Genomic DNA, 14,424 nt, shown 5'->3' on the forward strand with positions numbered 1-14,424 from the left:
GAATTAAACTTACATTTCTTCATCTAAAGCAAAAGGAGGTCCACCTTCACGTCCATCAATAGGGAACATTAATGTAATCAGGATACCTTCTTTAGCAATAATATCATTGTATTTTTTAGCCCATTTAGGTCGCATATAAGGCTCCATAGCACATAGAAATCTAAGATAAAGAACATGTTCAATTCTATATACTATATTACGTATGAACTTTATTTACGTGTAATCATAGGCAATATTATATCCTCCTTTAGGTGCTTCAAATTCATAAAAATTAGCACAAATAAAATCATAATTATTTTCCTTTGCATTTGGATGATTCTATTCAAGTAGAAGATATAAGTTACACATACTTGTGTGTATGTTTGTATGTATGTACCTCGTATAATTTATCAACACAAGTCTGACTTATATCCATGCCAGTCATATGCCTATCCTTTGTAGCTAAAAATACAACATCATAACCTAATATAAAAATGTGAATTTATATTTTCTTTCTTTGAAAAAAAAAAAAAAGAAAAGACTTTATATAATTTACCTGACCCACAGCCTGGAACTAATCCCTTTCCTGACTCTGGAATAAGTGATTTTGTTTCTTCATTTTCAAATAAAGAAACAAGAGCAGGACTTGGTTTCCCCACATCCCATAGTGTATCTCCTGTTTGCCATTTATTATCCCAATCTATGGTGTACATAAGTTATTTAGAATCCATGTTCTATTGCTGTCTTTTTTTTTTTTATCTTCTTACCTATGCCTTGTTTAAAATTATCTCCTGTCATATCTCAATACTTTAGGAAAAAAAAAGTAAAGAAAAAGAAATGAATTAATAATCATCATTTTTATATGACGACAATTTTTTTTTCTTTTTCTTTTTTTTTTTACACTCAAATTAATTATGCATGAAGAGGACAGGAACAGTAACGGTTGTTACAGCAACAGTTCTAATTGAGAATAATTTATCACATCTTGAAACAAAGTCCGCCGTCAGCCCTTTTCTTCTTAATCTAATTATTTTAGCCTTTTTTATACATCTATACCGAAAATGAGCTTTATAGGAAAGACCGCCGTTATTACAGGGGCTACAAGAGGCATTGGTCTTAGTATAGCTAAATCATTTGCTGATCAAGGAGCACATACTATTCTTATTGGTCATGATGTTGACCGTGTGAATTCTATTCAAACAGAATTCCGAAACAAGTATACACATCAATCTCATCAAGGCATGGCATTAGACATTTCAAATAAAGAACAAGTGAATACTTTATTAAAGGTAAGTTTATACAAAAAAAAAAAAAAAAAAAAAGAATAATGTATACATGTATTTATGCTTTATAAAGGATCTACTAAAAGCACACAACAGAATTGATTATTTAATTAACGCCGCAGGAATATCAAGAGATGGTTTACTTGTTCAACTAAAAGAAGACGATTTATTAGAAACAATCAATACGAATCTATTAGGAACAATAAGAGTTACTAAACAAGTTGTAAAATCTATGTTAAAAAATAAAAAATCTGGCAATGGTGGTTGTATTATCAATATTAGTAGTAGTGTTGGTCTTCATGGCAATGTAGGACAAACAGTCTATAGTGCCTCTAAGGCAGGTCTTATTGGATTCACAAAATCACTTGCAAAAGAATTAGGCCCTTCCCAAATTAGAGTCAATGCGATTGCACCAGGATTTATAGAGACAGATATGACACGTCATATACCAGATATTAAAAAACAAAAGATAATGGAAATGATTTCATTAGGTAGATTTGGTTCAGTAGAAGACATTTCTTTAGCTGCAATATTTATTGCTCAATCTAAGTACATGCATGGACAAGTCTTAACCATTGATGGAGGTTTAAACATTTGAAAAAAAAAAAAAAAAATTGTTGTCGGTGAAATTAATTTGAATACAATAAATTAAATAATTATAGTAATACCTCATGATGCAAACAGGGTTTTATTTTAATTTTTTCTATTTTATCTCTTTTTTTTTTTTTTTGTGAATTGTTACACTTACCTGCATTAAATCGCCTTTTATTATTATTATTATTATTATTTTTTTATATTTTTATAATCCATCAAAGTGGCTCAAAATAACACCAACACGAATTATAAACAAGGTGAAGAGAATACAAGTAATCCTTTTAAGGATTCAACTTCTCAATCACCTTGGCAAGACCAAGATATGAATAATCCTTTTAATACTCTTTCTTCAAGTCATTCACCATTTAATCCGTTTACAGAAGAACAACATATTTTACCAGAAACTCAACCATACTCTTCTTCTTCTCCTACTAATAATCTAATTCCATCTACGACTACCGACCTTATTGACCTCCAACAAGGTCCTTCTCAATTACCATCAGATTCTTTTAATGATCCTTCAACGATCTCTATTGCTCATTTAGCTGGTGACAGAAGAACTAAACCAACAGGTAAGACAAAGAATATCTTAAAATAGATATGTATATGCATACATATTTACTTTTTTTTTCTTTTTTTTTTCTTTATTCATTATATAATTAGATATATTTGAAGATCCAAAATTAGATGATGAAGTTTTTGAAGATCATGCGGAAAATAGCTATATATTTAAATCAACTATCAATAATAATACTAATAAAAAACACAATGCTGCACCTGCGAATTATAGTATGGTTTTAGCTTCAACAGCAGCAGATGAACCAGAAGGATTAGAATCAAGATCACCTTATGCACGTGCCAATCTGCAACTACCCAAGAAACGTAGACGCACTTGGCGACAAACGATAGCCAGCTTATTGAATCGTAAGCAACCCATCTCAGGCATCCCTGGTGAAAATGGTGCTCGTATCATTCATATCAACAATGATCCACTGAATGATGAACAAGACTTCTTACATAATCGTGTCACCACCGGCAAATATACTTTTTTCACTTTTTTACCAAAATTTTTATATGAAGAATTTTCAAAATATGCAAATCTTTTTTTCTTATTTATTTCGTGTATTCAGGTAAAAAAAAAAAAAAAAAAAATAGATAGTAAATCAACATAGAGAGGGAGTGGGATTATTATTATTATTATTATTAATATTATTATTTTTCTTTTTGTATTAGCAAATTCCTGATGTTTCTCCAGTATCAAAATGGACTACACTTGTACCATTAGTGATTGTATTAATTATTACAGCCGTAAAAGAAATAATTGAAGACTGGGTAAATAGAAAGAGAAAGTAGAGAGAGTGTGTGAGTGAGTGAGTGAGTGAGTGAGTCAGTGAGTGAGTGAGTCAGTGAGTGAGTGAGTGAGTGAGTGAGAGTGAGTGAGAAAAGGATAAAGTATATAAGCTAACCAATCATATAAAATGTAGTGTATTCATCGTTCAGACGCAGAGGTTAACTCTAAAAAATGTAAAGTACTACGAGATACTCAATTTATAGAAACAAAATGGGAAAATGTCAAAGTTGGCGATGTGTTACGTATTGAAAGTGGAGAGAATTTTCCTGCCGATTTAATTTTAATTAGTAGTTCTGAACCTGAAGGTCTTTGCTATATTGAAACCAGTAATCTAGATGGTGAAGTGAACCTAAAAATTAAACAAGCTTTATCTCAGACAGCCACTATTTTGAATCCAACTGACATGAGTCGATTACAAGGTGTCATTCGTTCTGAACAACCTAATAATCGTTTGTATAACTATGATGGTACTTTGGCTTTAACTTCCTTTGGTAGTCATCATCATCGTGACTTACCCTTGACCCCTACTCAGCTTTTATTAAGAGGTGCTCAATTAAGAAATACGTCTTGGATCTATGGGGTCGTTATCTTTACAGGCCATGAGACTAAACTGATGCTGAATTCAAGTAAAAAGCCCTCCAAGATTTCTAACGTCTCCTTTATTACTAATCGTAATATTATGTATCTCTTTTGGATCTTGATCGCCATGAGTTTTGCGGGGGCAATAGGGGGTGTTCTGTTCAGTAAATATCGTGGTCAACAAGCGACTTATTTACCAATGAATTCAGGTTGGGGATATGGTAGAGAATTTGGTTATGATATCTTGACCTTTTTGATTTTATTCAGCGCCTTTATTCCTATCAGTCTAATGGTCACAATGGAAGTCGTTAAATTTGTTTTAGCTTATTTAGTTGAAAATGATTTGGATCTCTATTATGAAAAGACCAATACGGCCGCTACAGCACGTAATAGTAGTTTGATTGAAGAGTTGGGACAAGTGAAGTTTATCTTTTCAGATAAAACAGGCACATTAACCTGTAATGAAATGCAGTTTCGACAAGTCTCGATTGGTGGATTATTTTATGCTGATCAAGTAGATGCGGATAAGAGAGCACACGAAGGATCTGATGATCCTACTTTACAATATACATTTGATCAATTACAAACCCATTTAAATACGCATTCTACTGCTAATGTCATTAATGAATTTTTAACCCTTTTAGCTGTCTGTCATACAGTCATTCCAGAACGGCAAGAGGGTTCAGATGAAGTCGTCTATCAAGCATCATCCCCCGATGAGGGAGCCCTTGTTCGAGGTGCGGCATCACTAGGCTATCGTTTCCATACACGTCGTCCACATTCAATTACCTGTACGATTCGAGGTCAAGAACAAGAATTCCAAGTTCTCAACATCTGTGAATTCAACTCGTCTCGAAAGCGTATGTCAGCTATCGTACGTGGTCCTGATAATCGTATTAAACTCTATTGTAAAGGTGCGGATACCGTCATCCTTGAACGTCTTGCAGCTGAAAATCCATTTGTGGAACCTACTTTGATTCAATTAGAAGAATGTGCATCAGAGGGTCTCCGTACACTTTGTATTGCTATGCGTGAGATATCAGAAGAAGAATATGCACGATGGTCGCAGATCCAAGATGCAGCAGCGACTACTTTAGTAAACCGACAAGAGGAATTAGATAAAGCAGCAGAGATGATTGAAAAAGATTTATTTCTATTAGGTGCCACTGCTATTGAAGATCGTCTTCAAGATGGGGTTCCAGATACCATTCATACGCTTCAAGAAGCAGGTATCAATATCTGGGTTTTAACGGGGGATCGACAAGAGACAGCCATCAATATTGGATATAGTTGTAAATTATTAAATGAAGATATGAGTTTAATTATTTGTAACGAAGATAATCATTGGGAGACAAAGAGCTTTTTAGAAAAGAAGTTACGAGATATTAATGAAGTGATGACACGAGGAGAAGATATGGAGGTAAAAATATATATATATATATAAATATACATATATATATATATGTATATTTATATACATTTATATCTATTTGTATGTTAATTTAAATATATATATATATATATATGTGCGTGTGTGCGTGTATGTATAGCCATTAGCATTTATTATCGATGGTAAAGCATTAACTTATGCACTTGAAAAGGACATTGAAAAAGTCTTTTTTGATCTTGCCGTGCTTTGTAAAGCAGTTATCTGTTGTCGTGTTTCACCACTTCAAAAAGCGCTTGTTGTAAAATGTGTTAAAAAATATGATACATCTATTCTTTTAGCCATTGGTGATGGAGCTAATGATGTATCTATGATTCAAGCAGCCCATGTTGGTATTGGTATTAGTGGTGTAGAAGGTCTTCAAGCAGCTCGAAGTGCAGATTTCTCAATCTCTCAATTCCGATTTCTAAAAAAATTATTATTAGTTCATGGTGCTTGGGCTTATCAACGATTAAGTAAAATGATTTTTTATTACTTTTATAAGAATATTGCACTTTATTTAACACAATTCTGGGTAAAATATCAGAGAAAATATACATACATATACATATATATACATATATATAACGAATGTTTCTTTGTATAGTATGCTTTTTATAATGGTTTTTCTGGATCTACACTTTATGAATCATGGACAATGTCATTCTTCAACGTTATTTTCACATTTTTACCGCCCCTTGTGATTGGTATCTTTGACAAGGTTGTCACTGCACGTATGCTTTATCAATACCCTCAAATGTATTCACTTGGTCAAAAGAATGTCTTTTTTAATCAAAAAAAATTCTGGGGTTGGATCGGAAATGCTACATTTCACTCTATAGTAACTATATATTTATGCGGGATAGATGAGTCAAAAGAATTGGGGGAGGGTAAACTAACTTTATTGTTTAGCTTTTGTTCTTTTTAGGTGTAGCGGCATTTAGAAGTGAAGGGGTATTTAAGAATGGATTAACAGGTGGACAATGGTGGGCAGGTACAACTGTCTTTACAGCAGTCTTGGGATGTATTTTATGGAAAGGAGTATTAATTATAGAGTAAGTAAAGTAATGAGACCGATACTCCCCGTATTCCGCTAATGCTTATTGGTTTATTTTTCTGTAAAAAAAAAAAAAAAAAAAAAAAAAAGTTATTGGACAAACTATACATTCATTTCAATGATAGGATCCATGGCAATTTGGTTCCTTTATTTGATTATTGTTGCATATATTCTACCCGCTATATCTGTGAACGCCTTGCCCGAATATTTTGGTATTATACCTATGTTATGGGGGAATGTTAACTTTTGGTTGTTCTTGATCATCATTCCTTTCATTTGTAATTTACGTGACTTTATTTGGAAATAGTAAGTAATAGGATGATGATGAGTGTAACGAAATGTATGTTTATATGAAATTCATGATCTATTTTTAGTGGTCAACGTGTGTTCTGGCCAATGCCATACCATTACATTCAAGAGATTCAATTTTATAATATACCAGATTACAGACCAAGAATGGATCGATTTAGACAAGCAGTGAACAAAGTACGTCGTATTCAAAGATTAAAACGTAATCGTGGTTATGCCTTCTCACAAAATGAATCTGATCAAACGAAAATTATTCGTGCTTATGACACAACTATTCAAAAGCCATCGGGCTTAAATTGAAGCTGTAATTTAATTATTAGAATAAACTTATTGTATTTCGTTACACCCCTGAACTGTTTATAACAGTTTGTTTGTAATCCTAATTTGGAAATGAGGTGATTTATTTATTTTAGTAATAATGCCATTGTCTTTTCTTTTTTTTTTTTTTTTTTTTTTAATATAAAAATTAAAGTTTTCATTGTACTGGGTTTTTTTTTCTTTTTTTTTTTTTTTTCCTTTAAAAAATAAATACTTACAATAAAGAATGCAACATATTGAATCTGCTCAATTATACTCTGATAGTCAATATCGTTTTGACTATGTAGCTAAATTTATGGATTTTGGTAAGTTGGGTTTATTCTTTTATATATTTATATAAAGAGGGGGCTTGTTATTAATAATAAAATTATTAGGTGAAGAGGATATTAAAGCTATTGAAGCAGTGGCTGATAAAGTACGTCCTTTGGTGCCTGTTGTGGTGGATGCTGTTTATGCTAAACTCTTTCAATTCGACGTAACTAAAAAACATTTTGTACCCAAGAATGAAGGCTTTGAAGGTGTGGCACCTACCTCACTTGAAGATTTAACCTTGGATCACCCACAGATTAAGTTCCGTAAGGATTTCCTTAGCAAATATCTTTACAAGATTCTTTCAGGTCCTTATGATGAACGTTTCTTACGTTATTTGGATTGGGTTGCAAAGATTCATACGGATACGCCTGAAAAGAAATCCAAGATTAACGTGGATTATATTCATATTAATGCCTTGATGGGGTTTGTGGAGTCCACTTTAGTAGGTGGCTTATTATCTCTTCAATTAGATCGTGAGACAGAATCAAAGGCGTTATTGGCTTTTAATAAATTACTTTGGATTCAAAATGATTATTTCGCTAAATACTACTGTAATCCTGCTACTGTTCATGATGCTAACGTGTTGGTCAAGAAGAGTGAAGGTTGTTTAACTAATCCTGCTTCCATTGTTCCTCTTGCTGTTGGTGTCCTTGCTGGTGCTTTAGGTGTTTATTATTATTTCCGTCGTATTTAATTGTTCTTTAAATAATATAAAACTATCATTATTTATTTATTTATTTATATGTATAAATGTCGTGTTTCAGACAGGGGCTGCATTGATCTTTTTGTTTAGATAAGAATAGTAGTAGTATTATTATTATGTCTTTTATCAATGACTAATTTTAGTACCATGAATTTCAATAGTTATAATCATTATCTACTACTACTACTCACTACCTACATATTTATTATTATTATTAATATTATTATTCTAAATGGGTACTGATATAATAATACATCTATTGATATATTTTTATATATTTTTATATATCTATTTTTGACCAATGATATCTAGATGAAGAATAGTAAACCTAGAACAATTACTTTAAATTCAGACGATGTTCGACGAATGAAAATTAACTTTCAGATGTTTAGCTTACCTTTTTTAGATAAACAAAGAAGAAGTGAGACTAGTTTTTAAACAAAGTAAACATAATTTTCAGACGCTTACCTGTAAAGCATCCAAACAACAAAAGTTGAGTGAATGTGGTCATCTAAATACACTAGGTAAGCTTTGTTTATTACAGCGATGACTGTGGCGGTGTGGTGGTGGTAGTGGTGCGTTGAAAAGGTGTTGGTCTTTCTCGTCCCTGCCAAATGCTGATAGAGATTGTCAGCATGTTTCGGGAAGCATTAATGTCTCTTTGCCAAAGAGTATGACAAGAAGAACAGGCAAGTATACTCAATCTAGTAACAGGCGAGGTTGGCATCAAGGTTGGAGTTTGGCATTTACTGCATACTTTGGATGTTCGGAACTCGTCAATTATGATTGTGATAAGTTGTCCAGCCGCTTCTCGCCTTTTCAGCGCGCGCCATAAAATGCCCGTCACCCCACATCTGAGCGTCCTGATCTTATTGGTGTCCTTATTAAATATTTCACTTCCAAATACTATCAGAGGAACCTTCGTCTTGTCTTCTTTGTATTTGATGGGCCTCCATTTGTTCGGTTTTTCTCTAAAGAAAAAAAAATTGAATTAATAACTGTTTGAATATATTCAAGTAGAAAATATTTATACTTGATAGCATCGTTCTTATTTGGTCTCTTCTTTCGCTTCTTCTTTTTCCGCCTCTTCTTGTTTCTCCTACTTCGATTATATTTGGTGTCGCCGTTTATAAGCATATTGACCATAGTTTCTTGCGCTTTTTGCCTTTCTTGATAAAGTTGGAAGCGTTTTTTTTTTTTGCAGTACTGGAATTGTAAAAGTTGAATAAAGTATTTATGTTGTCAAACAGATATTGAACATAGTCTAAAAAACGCTCCAGGTTTGATGTCTTGGTTGTGGGAACTCTTGATTCAGTATCCTCTATTCCGTTTTGACTTTTCAAAAATTGCTGCTGGGCAGAAAAAAAAAGTCGAACTAGTAAGATGATAATACTCTTTAGTACTGCAGCGGATTATTGGGTGCCTAGACTCGTTTAAACCACTCACAGCAGTGAATACAGACTTTCTCCCAGGGTCAACAAAAATTGGATGATAATCCTTTGTTACTTCTGGTAAAGTGAAGTCACGAAGAGTCAACTCAAAGCGTTGCAAATAAGGACCGTAACTGGCTTGACATCTTTTGTGAAACAAAAAATCCACAACAAACCCATCAGTCCGTATCAAATTTCCAAAAAGGATCTGGTAGTTTCCATCTGGTGTTAATTCAGCAATGCTACAAATATAAAAGTAAGAAATACATAAGCCTGATTTGATACAATCTCTATCTATACTCACCCTTTGTATCGCAGTTTCCCAAAATTGAAAACATCATAAAACAATCTTACTGTCTTCAGGTGTTATATTGTATGGGCATAAGGGAGATCTTGCTGTAGAATAATTATCACCACAGCATTTCTTACAATGAAGATTAGTCACATTATCATTTGTGGTCTTTTGTCGTTTTGCTGTTTGTTTAGCTTGCTTCAAACTTTCGCTTTGCTTTCTTTTCTTGTTTGAAGTTCCAACTATACGTGATCATTGTTATATATAAATAGTATAATATTAAATTGCCGTACCATCATCAACGGCTACTTCTTTGTAAAACTTGCACCTGTAGTAGTTTTTATTGAAATGTCCTACTTCTTCACAGTCAGTACACTTCGCGTTTGCTGTAATATCAGTTAGTAAAAACTTTATATATATACATTTTTTATTAAGTTCTGGCCTTCATTAAATACCAGTCGATTATTGTGTTTCTTTTTTTATTTTAATAATGCCAGACCGATATTCATTAGACATATTCAATAGAGTAATAAAGTGAAAGAAAAACAATTTACCTAAGATTTTTTTTTAAAAAAAAGGTGATTATACGGATAACATTTATTTTATTACTGGTGGTGGGTGTGGTGTGGTATCCTGCCGAGCGGAGGTTGTCATTTTTTCTTTCGACCTTCACTTATGGTTCAAACACTTGAGGCTATCACCAGTTGTGTTGTAAGCAAAATGTTTATAAAGGATTATTTGGCTTATGATTATAAAATTAGGCACACCCACTTGCCCTCCAAGCTAAGCCTTCAAGCTTTCTTCAAATAAATTCAGTCTCAGAGATCCACCTGCATCCACTGTCTCTCGGCGTACAGGACCAGAAATTATTATTTGGCAATTATCAATTAGAATATACTACATTATTGAATGTTAGTAGGTGAAAAAGGTCTAAACATATATCTCTATTCGTCTGAAAACTAATTATCTTTCGTCTAATTTCCATTGTAGAAATACTATATTAACATGACAGTCACAAGGAAAGAAATTGCAGCCCTGAAAGGATTGTTGTTGTTGTTGAAAGAGTTCCCTAATAAAATAAATTAGGCAAAGAAGAAAGCACTGTTTATGAAAGAGGAAGAAGCTTCTAATAATACTAAATGAGATAATTCCACAATTTTTTTTTTTGCCTTCATGTATTATTAACATTACTATTATTTTGCATAAATGAAAGACTAATAATTGGGGAAAATAGAAAAAAAGTCACTTGTCATTGGCTGCCCTCGTGCAAAGCTGTTCATTATTGGCCCTCCTCCTCCTACTACTACAATGAACAGCAGCATTATACCAAAGTTGAAAAATAATAGCATACAATATCCTTGCTACATTAACTTTAATATATATTTATATTTTTTTTTTTAAAAAAAAAATTAAAAAATAAAAATAAATAAAAAGAAATAGATATATTATAATCTAGAATATTTGTCTTTACAAATGCCAACATCACAATCAGAGGTAATAATGACTTATTCTTTGTAATAAAAAAAAGGGGGGTTCTAAATGTCTCCAAAATAGATCCCTCCTTGTCAAAAATTTGGTATGACTTATATTATTAAAACATGGTGTTGAAGTTATTAACATTAATAATTAGCTTGTGCCATTCAAGACTGTTTGACAAAAAACAACTATCAAGAATCAAAGTGTACAAAGGAATTAGACAATTTAAAAAAATGCTGTAAAGATTTAATTGCTAATGGTGGCAAAAGTGTATGTTGTCCCGAAAGAAAATATAATAAACAATAAATAAATATGACATAAGAAATGGTTCATCCATTATGTTATGCTCTCATAATTCTCTCCTTAAGCTTAATGATCATCACAAATTTAGTCTTACTTTGAACAAACTTTTATTTTAATGAGTTATCATGAAAGAGAGAAAGCAATGATGATAATATGCATATACATATATTGCATTCAGTATTTTCATGACCAAGTGGGCTCAAGACTAGTGATTGGCTAATATTACAGAGGGGAAATGGATTATTTAAAAAATAATCAAAAATATCTCTCTAACCTTACTCATCGTAGGTCTGTTCCCCTTCTGCCAATTATGTATGATCTTGTCGACTATTTATCTCGAATATAGCTTTTGATTATTTAAATTCATTTTTATAACTGAGTAGAATTACTTCAGCTATCATTTAAACAATAAAGGCCTTGTTGGTTAAGTAAAAAGTTATACACAAATGAATTTTGTCTTTGACTCTTAGATCATGAATTACTAGAATGATACGAGCGCTATAGAGGGTAGCTGTTTTTTAGGGTTACAACCCCTTAAATCAAAGCAAAAAAAAAATCTTTAAATTTGTTCAGTATAGTCCCATATTCTCTTATGTGTCCCATTTTCACACTGGTGTCCCATATTTCCTTCTGTGTACTATTTTCGTGCCAATGCCCCATTCTCATATTGGTGTCCCTATTTATTTTGGAAATGGTCAAAGAATTTTTTTATTGACCCAACCTAGTTTCTTTGACTGTAATCAAGATTTTTTTTTTTCTTGGATTGGTCTAAGTCAATTTTAACATTTGTATCAATAATAGGGGTTCTAATTTTTTTTTTTTTCTTTTTTTCTTAGATGTAAAAAAATTGGTTAAAAATAAAAGCAAATAGGGAGTAGTCGTTATCCTTTCGTATTGCAGTTGTCTCAGTAATCGCTTGGATTTAAATTTGCGTTGTTGGATTATTTACCAACAACCTCTTAGGATATTTTTTTTTTTTTTCTAAATTAAAAATTTTCATTTTATTTTATTTTATTTTATTTTTTTTTTTATTCTACAATGAAGAATTTTTCATGTGAATGTAATCAGCAAGATAATAATAGACTGTTTCCGACAGAATTGTTATTATGTATATTTAGCTACTTGGATGGTATCACCTTGAATTCTTGTAAACAAGTATGTCGACATTGGCTTCGAGTTATTTTACATTACGATGATGTCATATGGCCTAATGTTTGTCACCGAGATTTTGAAAAATTCAACACTCGACGATTTTGGTCTCTACAGTTTCCAATACCTTCTTCTAATAAAGGGATATGTAACAAAAATCAACGAAGCTGGCAAGATATGTATAGGATTACGAAGAATTGGTATAATGGCTATGCTAAAGGATTCTATCCTTCTGTTGTAACCAATAGTAGTAGTAGCATAAATAATAAATTAGTCTCTTGTTGTACAGTTATTGGTACACCACAAGAACAAGGTATGTTTACAAACTTAACCGTTTCTCCTCATGCTCAAATAATACGATCAAATCCAAATTATCATCATCCTATGACTGGATCTCAAAGTCTTATAATTCAATCTCCGAGAACAAAAGAGAGATTCTTTTTTGAGGCTACTACTACTACTAGTATACCTAATAATTGGACAGAAGCGATAAACGTACATTCGATTGTTTGTCATTACACTCATCCTTCTTCAAAATGGTTAGCTACAGGAGGGCTCGATGGTACAGTTGCTATCTGGGATTTATCAACTAAATCCTTAGTAAGAATATGGCATGGTCATCGTGGACGTACATTATGCATTAGTATGAATAATGATGGTAAGCCTATCTATTTTATTTTATTTTATTTTATTTTTTTTACCGTTATTAACAAAACAAACTTCACTTTTTTTATTTGATAATAAACAAACAATACTAGTTGTCGTAAGTGGCGGATCAGATAATGTTATTTGTGTATGGGATTTAGATAAATGCAATGACGACAACTGTACAGAATGGACAACTCATCATCGACCCACACGACGAGGCATGATTAATATTTCATCCTATTTGTCTGGAAGAAATGATTGGTATCAGGGTGTAGGGGAAATTGAAGTGAATGATCATCTAATAGCTTGTGCTCCTGATGCATCTGGACCGATACTTATATTTTCATTATTGACTGGATCACTTGTCTATGAATTACAGGAAGAAACATTACAACAGCAGCAAGATAGTGAATGGATTACAGAGGACATCTCAGCTTTTACTCGACCCTGTCTTACTCCCTTTTTCCTGCTTGCAAAGGGTAAAGTCGCTAACAACAAAATAAATGCAGTTAAATTAGTGCCATCCGATCAAAATATAGTGCTTCAACGTAATCATCATAGTAATAACCAAAGAAAATCAGCAATGGGTTATATAGCAAAACTGGATGATAACAAAATAAAGGAGATACCAGCAGTTGCACACATGACACCCTATCAGTTATACCAATATTATAAATCTATCAACACAGTTGAAGAAGATAACCACCATCATCTAATCATGACGATACCTCAAACAAGTGCTTGCATTAATGTGTGGGATTTACAAACGGGGAAGATTGCTTATAAACTTCTTCCTACTCTAGAGAATCCATACCAAAACTATACAATTACAGATATAAGATTAACCCCTGACTTTTCAAAAGTATTTGCTTCTATTGAAGTTCGTGCACAGAATCATTATGAAGAAAGACTCTATTGTTGGGATTTTGATTTAAAGAACTCAACAGATTATCATCAAGACTTTGACATTGTAGAATTAGATAATGTAGACTCTAATTTAAGGAAAACTGGCAAATCTTGGGTTTGCTTTATGTAATTATTGCTTTCTATATACAATTATGTAGGTTTCTTACAGCACCCATCTGAGGATTTTTATTTAAAGAAAAAAAAAAAAAAGAAATACTCCCTACTTAGTCTGATTCTAGCATCCAATGTCGTGTAGTCAAAGATGGTTTACTTTTGTAAAGTAATTTGCTGAACAGCAATGGAATCTAC

The 14,424-nt window shown here is 32.3% G+C and overlaps 8 protein-coding genes across 8 annotated transcripts; 6 read left to right on the forward strand and 2 right to left on the reverse strand.

The window, feature by feature from the left end:
• Positions 1-9: 9 nt before the first annotated feature.
• BX663DRAFT_430329 (S-adenosyl-L-methionine-dependent methyltransferase) lies at positions 10-692 on the reverse strand (the record flags this gene model as incomplete). Its single annotated transcript, XM_051522794.1, has 4 exons — positions 10-160; positions 218-318; positions 377-441; positions 536-692. The coding sequence occupies 4 exons, from the start codon at positions 690-692 to the stop codon at positions 10-12; spliced, it is 474 nt and encodes a 157-aa protein (XP_051385041.1).
• Positions 693-904: 212 nt separating this feature from the next.
• Positions 905-1,944, forward strand: BX663DRAFT_450461 (carbonyl reductase family member 4). Its single transcript, XM_051523744.1, has 2 exons — positions 905-1,268; positions 1,336-1,944. The coding sequence occupies exons 1-2, from the start codon at positions 1,041-1,043 to the stop codon at positions 1,858-1,860; spliced, it is 753 nt and encodes a 250-aa protein (XP_051385042.1). The 5' UTR covers positions 905-1,040; the 3' UTR covers positions 1,861-1,944.
• A 703-nt stretch (positions 1,945-2,647) lies between these two features.
• On the forward strand, positions 2,648-6,878 carry BX663DRAFT_430039 (uncharacterized protein; the record flags this gene model as incomplete). Its single annotated transcript, XM_051522774.1, has 8 exons — positions 2,648-2,986; positions 3,090-3,188; positions 3,341-5,206; positions 5,337-5,747; positions 5,820-6,053; positions 6,125-6,267; positions 6,360-6,575; positions 6,644-6,878. The coding sequence occupies 8 exons, from the start codon at positions 2,648-2,650 to the stop codon at positions 6,876-6,878; spliced, it is 3,543 nt and encodes a 1,180-aa protein (XP_051385043.1).
• Positions 6,879-7,082: 204 nt separating this feature from the next.
• BX663DRAFT_501545 (Protoglobin-domain-containing protein) lies at positions 7,083-7,998 on the forward strand. The gene is made up of 2 exons (XM_051526490.1): positions 7,083-7,201; positions 7,271-7,998. The coding sequence occupies exons 1-2, from the start codon at positions 7,123-7,125 to the stop codon at positions 7,900-7,902; spliced, it is 711 nt and encodes a 236-aa protein (XP_051385044.1). The 5' UTR covers positions 7,083-7,122; the 3' UTR covers positions 7,903-7,998.
• A 423-nt stretch (positions 7,999-8,421) lies between these two features.
• Positions 8,422-8,709, reverse strand: BX663DRAFT_501549 (uncharacterized protein). The gene has a single exon (XM_051526491.1). The coding sequence runs from the start codon at positions 8,636-8,638 to the stop codon at positions 8,450-8,452; it is 189 nt and encodes a 62-aa protein (XP_051385045.1). The 5' UTR covers positions 8,639-8,709; the 3' UTR covers positions 8,422-8,449.
• A 125-nt stretch (positions 8,710-8,834) lies between these two features.
• BX663DRAFT_501552 (uncharacterized protein) lies at positions 8,835-9,177 on the forward strand. Its single transcript, XM_051526492.1, has 2 exons — positions 8,835-8,874; positions 8,952-9,177. Exons 1-2 carry the CDS (start codon positions 8,856-8,858, stop codon positions 9,083-9,085), a joined length of 153 nt encoding a protein of 50 aa, XP_051385046.1. The 5' UTR covers positions 8,835-8,855; the 3' UTR covers positions 9,086-9,177.
• A 1,759-nt stretch (positions 9,178-10,936) lies between these two features.
• BX663DRAFT_501555 (uncharacterized protein) lies at positions 10,937-11,470 on the forward strand. Its single transcript, XM_051526493.1, has 3 exons — positions 10,937-11,127; positions 11,188-11,209; positions 11,264-11,470. Exons 1-3 carry the CDS (start codon positions 11,107-11,109, stop codon positions 11,413-11,415), a joined length of 195 nt encoding a protein of 64 aa, XP_051385047.1. The 5' UTR covers positions 10,937-11,106; the 3' UTR covers positions 11,416-11,470.
• Positions 11,471-12,431: 961 nt separating this feature from the next.
• Positions 12,432-14,368, forward strand: BX663DRAFT_450467 (WD40-repeat-containing domain protein). Its single transcript, XM_051523745.1, has 2 exons — positions 12,432-13,219; positions 13,320-14,368. Exons 1-2 carry the CDS (start codon positions 12,451-12,453, stop codon positions 14,243-14,245), a joined length of 1,695 nt encoding a protein of 564 aa, XP_051385048.1. The 5' UTR covers positions 12,432-12,450; the 3' UTR covers positions 14,246-14,368.
• Positions 14,369-14,424: the final 56 nt, after the last annotated feature.

Source organism: Cokeromyces recurvatus (assembly GCF_025118155.1).
Source record: "Cokeromyces recurvatus strain NRRL 2243 chromosome Unknown BX663scaffold_6, whole genome shotgun sequence".
NCBI classification, from domain to species: Eukaryota; Fungi; Mucoromycota; class Mucoromycetes; order Mucorales; family Mucoraceae; genus Cokeromyces; species Cokeromyces recurvatus.

What these genes read in the sequence shown, in the direction of transcription:
- BX663DRAFT_450461 (XM_051523744.1), top strand. Translation starts at nt 1,041, where the DNA reads ATGAGCTTTATAGGAAAGACCGCCGTTATTACAGGGGCTACAAGAGGC. An exon ending in AAGTGAATACTTTATTAAAG is followed by an intron (nt 1,269 to 1,335) that starts GTAAGTTTATAC and finishes TGCTTTATAAAG; the next exon opens with GATCTACTAAAAGCACACAA.
- BX663DRAFT_501545 (XM_051526490.1), top strand. Translation starts at nt 7,123, where the DNA reads ATGCAACATATTGAATCTGCTCAATTATACTCTGATAGTCAATATCGT. An exon ending in AGCTAAATTTATGGATTTTG is followed by an intron (nt 7,202 to 7,270) that starts GTAAGTTGGGTT and finishes TAAAATTATTAG; the next exon opens with GTGAAGAGGATATTAAAGCT.
- BX663DRAFT_501549 (XM_051526491.1), bottom strand. Translation starts at nt 8,638, where the DNA reads ATGCCAACCTCGCCTGTTACTAGATTGAGTATACTTGCCTGTTCTTCT.
- BX663DRAFT_501555 (XM_051526493.1), top strand. Translation starts at nt 11,107, where the DNA reads ATGCCAACATCACAATCAGAG. An exon ending in TGCCAACATCACAATCAGAG is followed by an intron (nt 11,128 to 11,187) that starts GTAATAATGACT and finishes TCTCCAAAATAG; the next exon opens with ATCCCTCCTTGTCAAAAATT. An exon ending in CCCTCCTTGTCAAAAATTTG is followed by an intron (nt 11,210 to 11,263) that starts GTATGACTTATA and finishes ATTAATAATTAG; the next exon opens with CTTGTGCCATTCAAGACTGT.
- BX663DRAFT_450467 (XM_051523745.1), top strand. Translation starts at nt 12,451, where the DNA reads ATGAAGAATTTTTCATGTGAATGTAATCAGCAAGATAATAATAGACTG. An exon ending in CATTAGTATGAATAATGATG is followed by an intron (nt 13,220 to 13,319) that starts GTAAGCCTATCT and finishes AAACAATACTAG; the next exon opens with TTGTCGTAAGTGGCGGATCA.